This window comes from Nelumbo lutea, chromosome 8 (assembly GCF_056320005.1).
Source record: "Nelumbo lutea isolate HS-2025 chromosome 8, American lotus-T2T, whole genome shotgun sequence".
NCBI lineage: Eukaryota > Viridiplantae > Streptophyta > Magnoliopsida > Proteales > Nelumbonaceae > Nelumbo > Nelumbo lutea.
This window is the reverse complement of record NC_142691.1, coordinates 54,159,232-54,171,149: the sequence shown is the minus strand read 5'-3', so window position 1 is coordinate 54,171,149 and position 11,918 is coordinate 54,159,232. Positions and strand designations below refer to the sequence as shown.

Below are 11,918 nucleotides of genomic sequence, written 5' to 3'. Positions count from 1 at the left end.
TACGGGACCTCACATATATCCGGACCATAGCCTACCAGCAAAGAGTGGCTCGGTACTATAACGCCCGAGTCAAGAAGCGGCACTTCCGTATCGGGGACCTGGTCCTTCGGAAAGTTATGGTGCCTGAGCCCGGTGTAGGTAAGACCAGACCGAACTGGGAAGGTCCCTACCGAGTAAAGCGGGTACTTGGGGAAGGTACGTACGAGCTCGAAACCTTAGAAGGAAAGAAAGTACCTCGGGCGTGGAACATCGTCAACCTAAGGCGATACTACCTATGATTGCCGAACTAGAGAGAGGACTACGAGTCACTCCCAGAAGTCCAAGGACTAAAATGCCGAGCTGATAACAGACCTCGACACTATAACAAAGTCCCAGTCACCTCTTCGGCATGGGCAAAATCTAAAGGAGAGTGGACTGTGAGTCGCTCCCAGAGCCTAAGGGCTAAAGTGCCAAGCTAACAAAAGACCTTGGAACCACATAAGACCCAACCACCTCTTCGGCATGGGCGAACTACTTCCAGTCGCCTCCTCGGCATGGACATATAAGACCTAGTCGCCTCTTTGGCATAGGCAAAGTACTTTTAATGCCTAAGGCGTAAGACAGCTCGGGTATGAGCCTTACGATGTCTAATCCACCTTGGCATAAAACAACAGGTCGGGCCCATCAGGGAACCAACATTTAAAATAAGTAGTCCGTGCGCGAATAGATCGGGTATATACCCTATGATGTTGCTCACCAAAGTCGTCCCTACTAATAGCCCTAGCAAATAGCTCGGGGTGACAACCACTTGGAAAAATCTCCAATTTGGTTACCCTTACTCGTTATCTAGCTCGATAGCTTGACAGTTCGGGGTAACCCATACATCCGTTGTTTCAGTTAGAAAAGATAATTGCACAGTATTTAGCAAAAAGTATATTTTATTAATAAAGAGTTCATTAAAAAAGGGGGAGAAAAAGAAGAGAAAGATACTGAGCTTGCAGGCTCAGAATACAATTTGAAAGAAAGAACTACTCCGGGTGCCCATCGCCCTTGCCCGAAGCCTCGGCAGAAGAACCAACATTGTCATTAGCCTCGGCCTCCTCGATATCAAGTAGCTCTTCGTCGCTCTCCACTTCGGAGTCCGGGTCTCCAGCCGCTTCAAGGGCCATCTCTTTTGTAATCTGCGATGTGGTGATGGCACTCAAATCGAGCTACAGGAACTTGCGCCTGGTTAGCCACCTACTGAGCTTGAAGCCTTTGCGATAGCCCTCCGACCTGGCCTCGATTAGCTCTCCTTCGAACTCCTCCGAGCTCTTATACTCTTCATTTGCCTTGACTTTGGCTTCCTCCATGGCCTTAAGGAGAATCTCAGTTCGCTCCTTGACAAAGGCCTCAAGGTCCTCCACTTTGTGCTTCAGCTCCGCCTTCTCCAACATCAGCACCGAAATAAGCTCTTTCTGAGCCCGTGCATCGTTCTCCAACTGATTGATCTTGTTACGAGCTAAATTTAGCTCGATATGGGCCTCGTGTGACGAGCACTCAGTTGCTAGAGCCCACTTCAAGTGCAGCTCAAACTGCTACGTCAGGGCATGCACGACGGAGTTCACCTGCCAAAAGAACATAAGTTAGTGACAGCAAAGTTACAAGTACAAAACTTAAGAAATAAAACAAGACTTACCACCATGCAGTGGGTAGCCGCCCGAGATCCAAGCTGAGCGACAGATAATTCAGCCCAACTCGTAACCTCCTCGGCGTACACTGCACCTTTTCTCTTGAGGAGGCTATATTTCAGAGTTAGGATACTCCGAACCGCCTCCTCACTGCTCGAAGAACCAGCTGTTGCAGGAGTGGGCTCCGAAGACGCCTCAAGCGCGCGAGGCGGGGTCTTCCCCGATTCCTCCTCAATCAAGTCAATTACTGGAGGCGTAGCAGAAGGCTGTTCGGGCTCAGGGACGGCGGGCTGCGGAGACTCAGTGCGAGCTCTTTTTGAAGCTCGCTTCTTCTTCCCTTTCATCCACCCAAGAAGTTTGTCCACACTAAGCTGCATGGGAGCTGCAACAAAAACGTGGCGTTAGTGACATTATCAGGAGTAAAATGCCAAGACTATCAAAAATGAAGTGCTAACTCTAAACCAAGACGACCTACCAGGACTCAAGTCGGCCTGCACGAGCTTATCTTTGGCGATGTAGTCCGCGAAGTTGAGGCCGAGCTCCGCCCAAGACTAGAGCGTCTCCCTTGTCTTCAGGTCCAGGCTAACACCGGAATCCTGAATGGCCGCCCTCCAATGGGTTGGAAAAGGCCACCCCTCGGGACTGCGGACCACGAAGTAACCCCGCTTCCAGGCCGGGATCCTATTGGGTAGTTCGTGTAAAAGCTTGTAGCCCGGACGAGGAGACAGATAGTAGGTCTGCCTATGCTCGGGAGGGACACAAGAAGCGTTCTTCTTGATGGACAGGATTGAAGAAAAGGTATCGAGGTCGAGGGGCAGACAATAATCATGGAAAAGTGAAATGGTCCCTACTACGTTACGTATGGAGTTCGAGTGTAGCTGGTCTATGGTAATATTGAAAAACTTCAAGACCTCTATTATTAAAGGGTGCAAAGGTAAACGAAGACCAACTGCGAGTTGCTCTTCAAAAATCACGATCTCATTGTGATCGTGCTCCCAAGGGAAGTTACCTACAGGGAGGCTATAGGAAAGCTCGCTCGGGAGGTTGTATTGATACACTAAAGCCCGGAGCCTATCCAAGGTCATCGTTGAAGGGCCAAAGTTGTTCGGCACCCGACCTTGATGGGAAGTGGATGCTGGGTTACCCGAGGCCTCTTGCACCTCCCGGGGTGACTGCACCTCGGGAGGGCCATGGACTACCTCTGGACCCGAAGTAGCCTCATTTCGGCTATCGACTTGGGCCAAGGTACCTTCCTCGGCCTCATCTAAAAAACTATCAAAACTAAAGGAAGACATGATAACGAACTGAACCAAATTGAAAAGAAAAGCTAAAGAAGACTCACCAAGAAGAAAGACCGAAGTGGAAGGAAGCAACGAACTAGAAAACCCGAGCTAAAGAAGCTAAGCACGACCTCAGATCGAAGGCTAGTAAGCTTTTGGCGAAGAAAATAAGTCTCGGGTCCCCCCTAGTTATAGCCACTGTACCGAAGAAGCAACGATCAAGATCAAAGCAATCTAACGACTCCTAAGAAAACCGGTTGCACGACCTTCGAGGTCAAAATCAGTTTAGCGCATTTTTTGGCGTCTGCGGAATTTATAGATCGCGTGACGTCCGCGCGTAAACCACATACAACCTGGGTTATCTTTAGTTGAACCGAGCAGCCAAACTGGTCTGACCAACGATCTATCCGACAAAGCGACCTGAATTTCGAGCCAAATCCACTTGTCGCATCGTGAACTCCCCGCACCAGGACAAGACCCCTGGCTCGGGGAGTGGGGGGCAATTGATGAAGGGTAATTTGGCCCGACCTCATAACAGGGAGACACGTGGGCATGACTCGACGTAAGTGATAACTCAGCATGATCAGTTCGACATGTGGACTCAGTTCGCTACAAAGCAACCTCGGGTCCCCTGTTACCCCGAACTAAAATTACTTCGAGCCCGGATAGGGACATCAGGTCCGCTATAGATCGAGCCCGGATAGCTGGACCACCTCGGAAAGAGTTCACCTCGGGACAAGCCTACCTCGATGCAAGATCACCTCGGTACTAAGGCACTTCGGCATTCACAACAGGTCGGGTCTGAAGAACACGAGCTCAGGTGATGTTCACCAACTTCCGCATGGTAATTCCAAGGATCTCACCATCGTACCCCGCGTCTTACGGGATCATACCTTGTAACGATTATATTCGCTCACCCACTCCTCGATTCAGACGGAAATGGGCAACCTTACCGGTTGGTGGCATTATCCCTAGCTAACACGGAAATGGATCCCATCACAACGGGAATCCAGGAACTACTCCACCAAACCTGCAAGGACTCCAGTATATAAAGACCTCACCCCCTAGGGGCGAAGGTATGCGTAATCTCTTCTCTCTAGCTCTTTCATAATCTGATATCATCTTCAAGCTCATAACTAAGCACTAACTTAACCATCGGAGTGACCTCACTGGGTTAGCCACCCCGGATTCTCTGATCCATCTCTTACAGGTTCCTCAGTTCCCATAATTGCTGGTACCCAGATCATCTCCACCAGGGAGCAGCCGGATTGCGTCACATCAGTGATAATCCCCACTACCTCATATTCCTTCACATTTCTCTCTCTCTCTCCCCTGATCTCACTTCTTCCCCTTCCCCTTTCACTCCTCTTTATTCTTCCTGCTTTCCTATGTTTTCCGTTCCTCTCGGCCACAGCGGCCACAGCTCGTTGCAGCATCTAATTCCGTTCCTTCTTCTCCACCGAGATTTAGTTCTCGACTTCTCTCCAAAATCCAAATATTACCCAAAAAGTCCCCCCTCCCCTCCAACGGCTAGTTAGAAAATTGGGTATTTAAACCAGTGCGAGTGAGTGAATGAAAGAACGAACACATCTCTTCTTTAACTCAGATCTCATTACCCCTTTCTGACACTCTCCACCTGCGCAACTTCCGAGCGAAGGTCCGAGAAGATGGAGCAACAACCCCTATCAGTGGTCCGCCACAACAATTAAGACGATGACGAATTCTATGAGAACATCGAAGCCCCCAAGTTTGTGGATTTCATTGCACCTGATCTATCACGCCTGGACAATCGTTTCTGGTTTTGTTTGCGCGTTGATGAGTTATAGGTCTATCTCTTTTCGTTTTACTACGAATTCCGCTTGGTTTTTGCTCCAGTTCTGCGGATTTCAATGGTTAGGCAGTTAATTTTGTGTAACCTGACATTTTTATCTCCCCCGTTTGTTACCTAGATCGATTTTGTTTTCTTTTTCACTGTCTAGGTTGTTTATTTGTTTCTATTTCCAGATCTGTCATTTGGTTTGCATGCAACTTAAAATGTCTACAAGTTCCATCATTCACCTTCTCCTCTGACTAAAATCTGCTCCTATGTTGCTTTCACTTTGTCTAATCTAAATTAATTTCAACCTCCTTGTTTTTAACCCAAGCTTCTATTGTTCTTCTTATGCTGGTCTTAAATGTTAAACTAAACCTCTATTACTTCTTCTTTTAGTCTCTTATATTGACAACAAAGTTAAGGCTCGAAATTCTGTTCTCTCTTCCTACAGACTCCGTTTGTACTTCTTTTAGTTTCTTACATTGACAACAGTGTTGCAGTTCCGAAGAGTAAGTGGGACCTCGGAGAAATCCCCTATTATGAAGAACCTACATTTAGTGTTAACAAATGTTCAAATCTGTGAAGCAAGCTCCATATCAACTTCTGAGAAGGATTTGGAACAGAAAGATCCTCCCCTTCCTCCAACTTTAAAGGCAAAGGGAGAAAGTGGACATGAAGAAGTCATCATAAGATACAAACCCCAAGATGGAAAGGACTCTAGAGATCTTTCTATACACCAAACTTCCAATGGCGCAGGAGATAAGGATGCAGTAGAAAGTGATGACAAAGAAAATGATTTATCTTCTGATAATAACAGGTTCAGCCGCTGCAACAAGCTGTGGTGGCTATGGCCGAGTGGAACAGAAAACAGAGGAAAGTGGGAAGAAAAAAGACGAAGAGAGAAAGGGGAAGGGGAAGAAGAGAAATTGGGGGAGAGAGAAATGTGAAAGAATCTGAGGTAAAGGGGATTACTGCTATTGCTGCGGGGAAGATGAATAGTAGTTTTCTTCTTAATTGTCTGAATGATTATTACAAACGTAATATCGGAATTAAAAAATATTATAGCGGCCTTTTTGGACTGAATGTTAACGGAAGGGGATAGTACAGGGGGGTCTTTGTTGCAAAACAAAGTAGAAGGGGGGTCTTTGTCACAGACCCCAATAATAAGGGGGGAGGGTCTTTGTAATTTACCCTAATTTAATTTTGTAAATTCAATATGATTGAATGATGTCTAAAAGGGCAAATATGACATTTTGGTTATATTAAAAGATTTTCTAACAAGTAGTAAGAGCATTTTTGTAACTTCAAAGTCTCTATTATGGAGACAATAATGATTTTTGATAATGAACTGAGACAACGATGGAATGTGTATGTAAATCTTTTGCAAACGATCAAGATCTAGGGTTTTAGTGCTGCTGGCATTTTCCTTGTACATTCCTGACATACAGCCTCTAGAGATGAAGAAAGAAAAGGATTACCACACTGATACTTTTTGAGTAAATGAATAATCCCTCCATTCTTTCATGGAACGTTAACAACTCTGACTCTGATATGATATTTGTAGCCCCTAAGATGTTTATTGGACCCCGTTGTTTGAAGAGGTTCTTTTCTGGTCAAAGTATTTAAACATGTCAACCAGTCTTTGCCATGTAGGAACCTTAGAGCCAGCATATGTGAACATATGGTAATATTCATGGAGGAAAGAACCTAAGAATATGATGAGAGAAGACGTTGATACAACTCCTGCAAGGAGGAAGAGGCCCCGGAATCTGTCAAGTGTTAGACTATATTGGGTGCTGGGTTCGTCCAGGTATTGGCACGAAATATTTTGCTTGAACCATTTGTTCTTCATATCTGTTATTTGGGAAGCTTCTCTTAGTCGTATAATTGCCGTTGATACATCTTTCACAAGAGGAGAACCTTTCTGGAAGACCTGCAAAAGTAAGTTTGTAACAAATAAGAAACCGGAATGAAGCTAATACCCACGAGAGAGAGAGAGAGAGAGAGAGAGAGAGAGACGAACAAAGCCGAATCCTTCACTATCTGCAGTGGGTCCAACAATGGCAAATTTACTACAGTACTTTGCAAGGAGGATTTTAATGTAAGGCAGCTCATCGAAAATGAAATCAACACCTCCATGTTTACTTCCCCTTGATAAGGCCTCTGCATATTCTTTGCTAGTCTTGTAAGACCTCAAATTTGATTTATTCAGACCGAAGTTGTTCTGCAAAGACTGTCCCAACGAGGAGCCTTCATGGTATCCAATCTGTCTTCCATTCAAGTTAAGGACAGGTTGAAGTCGTTGAACGGTCAATGTTGACGACAAACTTGCAGCGTAGCTTTGTGTTAGTATGAGCACCACAAATAACCATGTGATGGTCACAATCTTTGACAAATTGTTCACTAATTTCTCTCCTGTAACCAGCATGAGAATTATGAAAGTTCATGGTTAAGTACATTATTGAACCTGTGACACACGGTAGCAATTAAAGCATAAAACAGTTACGAATAAAATGGATAAGATAAATCACATGCCAGTTTTCGGCGCTTCAATGTACATAGAAAATTCAGGAACATAATCTGTAAAGCCCTTATAAGTTGATCACATTTTACAATCATCTAAGTGAATATGTAATTGGATTCAGATGGATCTTAACCAACAATCTATGTTATAACACTTGATGCAGAATTTTCTACTTAAATTTCAGAACTCTAATTCCTCTCCATATAATTTATGGGGTTTATTCATGCATCATAAGCATTAAATGAAACTAACCAGCTATATTGTCTTGGTTGTTATCTCTAGTAAATATTGCTATTCCAACAATCAGGTAGACAAATGTGATGTTGAATTAGTATCATGCAAGCAAAACAGATGATCCAAGTGAATGATGATCATCTAAGTTTAAAGCAATTAGCTTATCACTTCACTTAAATAACATTAATGCTTGTCATAGCTATTATTCATTTGTATATGTTAGACAGTTTTGTATGCCTTTAGCTTCAATCAGAATGATATACTTTATGAGTTTATTGTAAATGAATAAAAGTGCATATTTGATTCATGTTCCCTTGGTATGTTTCTGTGTAATACCCTTAAACTGGACACTTAATGAGACTCGTGTTAGTTTAGAATGTTCACAGCCAGTGGGTCGATCTGGGGAGACCTATCTTGACAAAGCCGACACTGTGGTGCCACCAAGTCGGTTGGGGTGGCCTGTCTCAGCTGCTAGGGTGAGACCCTAGGCACATACAGTGTAGGATTAATTGAATCTATGAACTGGACCAGATTTCCAGTATTGTACTGAACCTTGGAGATTGATGGGCAAAACTGGAAAGTTACACTCGACCCCTAGACTCGATTATGATACTACACTAGGTGTCGGATTGGGCTGTCTTTGATGTACCAATCAGTGAGATCCTTAGCGGGGGTCAAAACCTGGGTATGTTGGGACAATCCGAGAATTCATCTGAGTGGATAATCATAGTGACAGGATCAGCCCCTTTGTCGGACAAAGGTAATGATCGGGGATGCACTCTCACTGATGGAAACCAAGACTGCCGGCAGCCGATTTCAACCGTTGAGATTTGTTTTGCAAAGTATATTTTATATAAGATATAAAAGTATATATATTATGGTTTCTCAAATGTTTGCATGAAGGTTTTAATTCCCGGGATCCATATAAGTAGAGAGTGCAACACTGTTCCTTGCAGCCGAGGGAGAGGTCCTCTCTTGTCGGGAAGTGTATGATCATTATGGGCTGATGGGCTAATCTTGCATCTGCCCATAGTCCCTGGGTGTTACAAGGTGGTTTGGCCCAGGGACCACTTAAGGTAAGTGTTGGGCCCATAGAGCCCATTTGATGGGTTTTAAGGGGGTGCACTGTCCTTAACAGTGTGTTCGGCCAGGCCTCGTAATAAAGGCTGAGCCGAGCCCATGTGGCTGATATGTAGATCAATGCTTGGGTCCCACGCCATACAAGGAAGCCCAACTGGGCAGCAGTTAGGAAGGTTAAGTACATAAGCTTAATGGGCCTAAAGCCCATTTCGAACTAGGCTGTTTATTTAGTTAATAATGGGGCAAATTCTGAGATGGATTAGCAGATAGGATAGGGTCTTGACCCTATCCACTCAGAGAGTCCAGATTTGAATGTGATTCAGATCTAGAAACCTCCTAATGAGATTAGGAGAAAGCTAATCTAATATGTAGATAAGATAAGGGTTTATCCTTATCACCTGAAGAGAAGGCTGATCCAAATATGATTTGGATAAGCAGCTCCTAATGAGATTAGGAACTGATCTTTTTAGGTTAACAAAAGAAGGAGGGGGCGGCAACCTTTAGAATACATCAGATTTTCTTTAGTACTAAAATCAAGAAAAAAGAATTCTGCACCCTGCGAATACTCTCTTGCCGCCTCCCTGTTCTTACCGCCCTGTTTGCCAGTTCAATCTCCAGTTGTGGGAGAAGTCAAGATTTGATCTTGGTATCAGTTCTTTGATAAATGATTGATAAGAAGCTGTGCTCACGTGCCACCCTACTGATTCTTGCAAAGGACAGAGTTCTTGGAGAAGAACACTGCAGATTCTGCTTCATCCTGCACTGCGCCATCTTCAGTGGGAGCAATCTTTGGATCCTTCCTTGGGCGTAAACACCTTTGTTGGGAGATACTATTTCTCCGTATCATGTATAATCCTCTCCTACTCCTTTTGGTTCAGATCTGGTTTAGTTTATGGTTCAAGAATGAGCATTGAAAATATGATTTTCTAAAATAGGGAATGCAAGAGAAATTTTTGAAATTCACCCCCTTATTCCGCAATCTTTGGGCGTCCATACGATGGATCTCTCATCCCTTCAGTGGTATCAGAGCTAAGTTCAAATCTTGAACCAGTTTGTTTCAGATCTGAACTTGCGCAAATGGGCAGAAGGTGTTCTATCCGATTTGCGCAGATATGGGTTTTGGGAAATTTGTTCCCAAAATTAATGGGCGAATAATCTGAAATTAATTTTACATAAATCTGATTATTATTTAGAATTGTTCTTTATGATTTTCTTGATTTATGGGATGTTCGTACAAGAGGAGATCGAATTCTTGGTTTGCGCAGGGAACCTGCGATTTTGCAGTTCTTGAATTATTTTTGGTCTGTAAATAATTTTTTTTTTATTTACTAGACTCAATGTATAGGTATTCGATCTGATGTAATTATTAATAGAAATAGGATTTCTATTTATTTTATTTTGGATCGAAGATGGCGGCACAGAAAAGGAGATTTCGCAGAGAAGGAGATTTCGTAGATGGGAGAATCGCTATCTACGATTTGCAGTTTGTGAAACTGCATTCTGTGATCTAACCTCTGTTTTGCAGTATGGATTGTGCGAACAGCCCTGATTGACTGATTCTTGTTTTTCTTTTATCAGTATTTAATTTCAGATTATTTTCTTGAATTAAAGATTTAATTAAAGATCAAACCCTAGACCCATTCGATCAAAGATTGGTTCAAATAGTTTGAACCGAATCTAGGGTTTAATCAAGGCTGAAAGTCAGCCCTAATTTTCCCACTAATGGGCCTAAGGATTGGTGTTTAATTAAATGGTTAATTCGGCCCAACCTGTAAAGGCCCAGTTTTAAAAGGTTAATACTGCTAAAAGCCCACTTAACATTTAAAGCTATATGGGTTGAACCATTCGGCCCATATACCTAGATAATATTAATGGTTAATATTATGGATTTAAAATGGGCTTCAAATGGGCTTTACAGATGGTTAATTGATTGGATCAATTCATCCCTGCATGTGATGTATGGATGTGTGTTGTGCTGCGTACATGGGCCATAAGTACTTGGCTCATGCTGAATCGACAGTGGCTCTTGCGCACACCATGGCTGAATGCACATCATTGCCATAGTGTCCCTTTTGGTCATTGGATGACCTCCCTCAGTGGTGGGCCCCATGCCTCATCAAGAGGTTACGTGCGGAACCCTAGCCGTTTTAGGCCCATCAAAATCTGGCTTTATGAAAGTCAGTGAGAGCCATTTTGGTTTGACCTAAAATAAGAACTAGGGCATAATTAACTGTTCCCTCCAGCTAATATGAGTGCATGTGATAGGGAGATTCATATGATGAACTCTCTAAAGGCCTTCCATCATTAGCATGAGGATGGGTCATTCAGTAATGAGGAAACACACCAGAAAATGGGCTATCCATTTGCTGTTGGGCTTGTCTGAGTGTTTCATAAGATGATAGGGGCGTCATAGACCGATGTGGGAGAGGCTTCACCAGAAAATGGGAACTCTCTCACAGTACCTTGGCGTTCACGAATATGGCGGGTAAGCACTCATTGGACAGAAAGGTTTACCTAAAAACGGCTCTGAACCTTGTCTGACAGAGGCCAAAGGGAAAACTCATATGATGAGTGGATATGATCCTTCACAGAAAGGTGGTGGGGTTATGCAGCTGAAACAATTGGCTCCATGCACCCTATGTGATGGGGGCTGTTCTCAACCCTATAATTTCCTTCATGGGTCGAGGGATTGATGGTTAATTGCAAGACGCAATTCAGCCCATATCTATAAAACCCAATTTTAATCTGTTAAAACTGCTTTAGCCCAATTCAGCATAAATGCTATATGGGCCAAACTGCACTTTGCAGTTCAGCCCATATACCTAGATAATATTAATTGATAAAGTAGAAATCACTATTTGCTGATTCAGTCAAGCTTCTTGTGAAAGAAAGAGGGGGAAGGTGAAGATTTCAGCAGTAGAGAAGGAAGGAGAAGAAGAAAAGAGTAGGAGGTCAACTAGGGTTGCGAGAAAAGTTAACCCTAGCCGCCTACCTCTCATTATATTTATATTTAACTTAAAGATGAGATATTACAAGGATGCCCTTAGTAAGGCGGCTACTAATGGGGCTAGGCCCAACAACTTCCTAACTAAATAAAAAAAAAACTAAAACAAAACTGGGCCACTCAACACTCCCCCTCAAGTTGGGAGTAAATGTCACACATTCCCAACTTGCGTAGATTATGCTCCAGTTTGTTCTTTGCAACACCTTTTGTGAGAACATCGGCAAGCTGCAGATCAGAAGCAATGTATGGAAGACAAACTTCTCAAGAAGTTACCATTTCTCTAATAAAATGTCTATCCACTTCAATGTGCTTAGTTCGGTCATGCTGAACTGGG

The 11,918-nt window shown here is 43.5% G+C and overlaps 1 protein-coding gene and 1 long non-coding RNA gene across 8 annotated transcripts in view; one reads left to right on the top strand and one right to left on the bottom strand.

Annotated features, from left to right (window-relative positions):
• The first annotated feature begins 4,250 nt into the window (after nt 1-4,250).
• On the top strand, nt 4,251-6,041 carry LOC148844223 (uncharacterized). The gene is made up of 2 exons (XR_016102881.1): nt 4,251-4,755; nt 5,243-6,041. It is a non-coding gene; the product is annotated as an uncharacterized LOC148844223 (long non-coding RNA).
• The window catches only part of LOC148844222 (glutamate receptor 2.7-like), a 55,186-nt gene continuing 47,779 nt past the window's right edge, over nt 4,512-11,918 (bottom strand). For 6 of the 7 annotated variants that reach the window (XM_088956747.1, XM_088956750.1, XM_088956745.1 and 3 more), the window contains 2 exons: nt 6,766-7,157; nt 4,512-6,675 (listed from right to left, as the gene is read on the bottom strand). In XM_088956747.1, coding sequence (XP_088812873.1) covers nt 6,319-6,675; nt 6,766-7,157 — 749 coding nt within the window. In that variant the 3' untranslated portion in view covers nt 4,512-6,318. The remainder of the gene's footprint in view (nt 6,676-6,765; nt 7,158-11,918) is intronic. The other variant, XM_088956751.1, reaches the window with a different exon arrangement.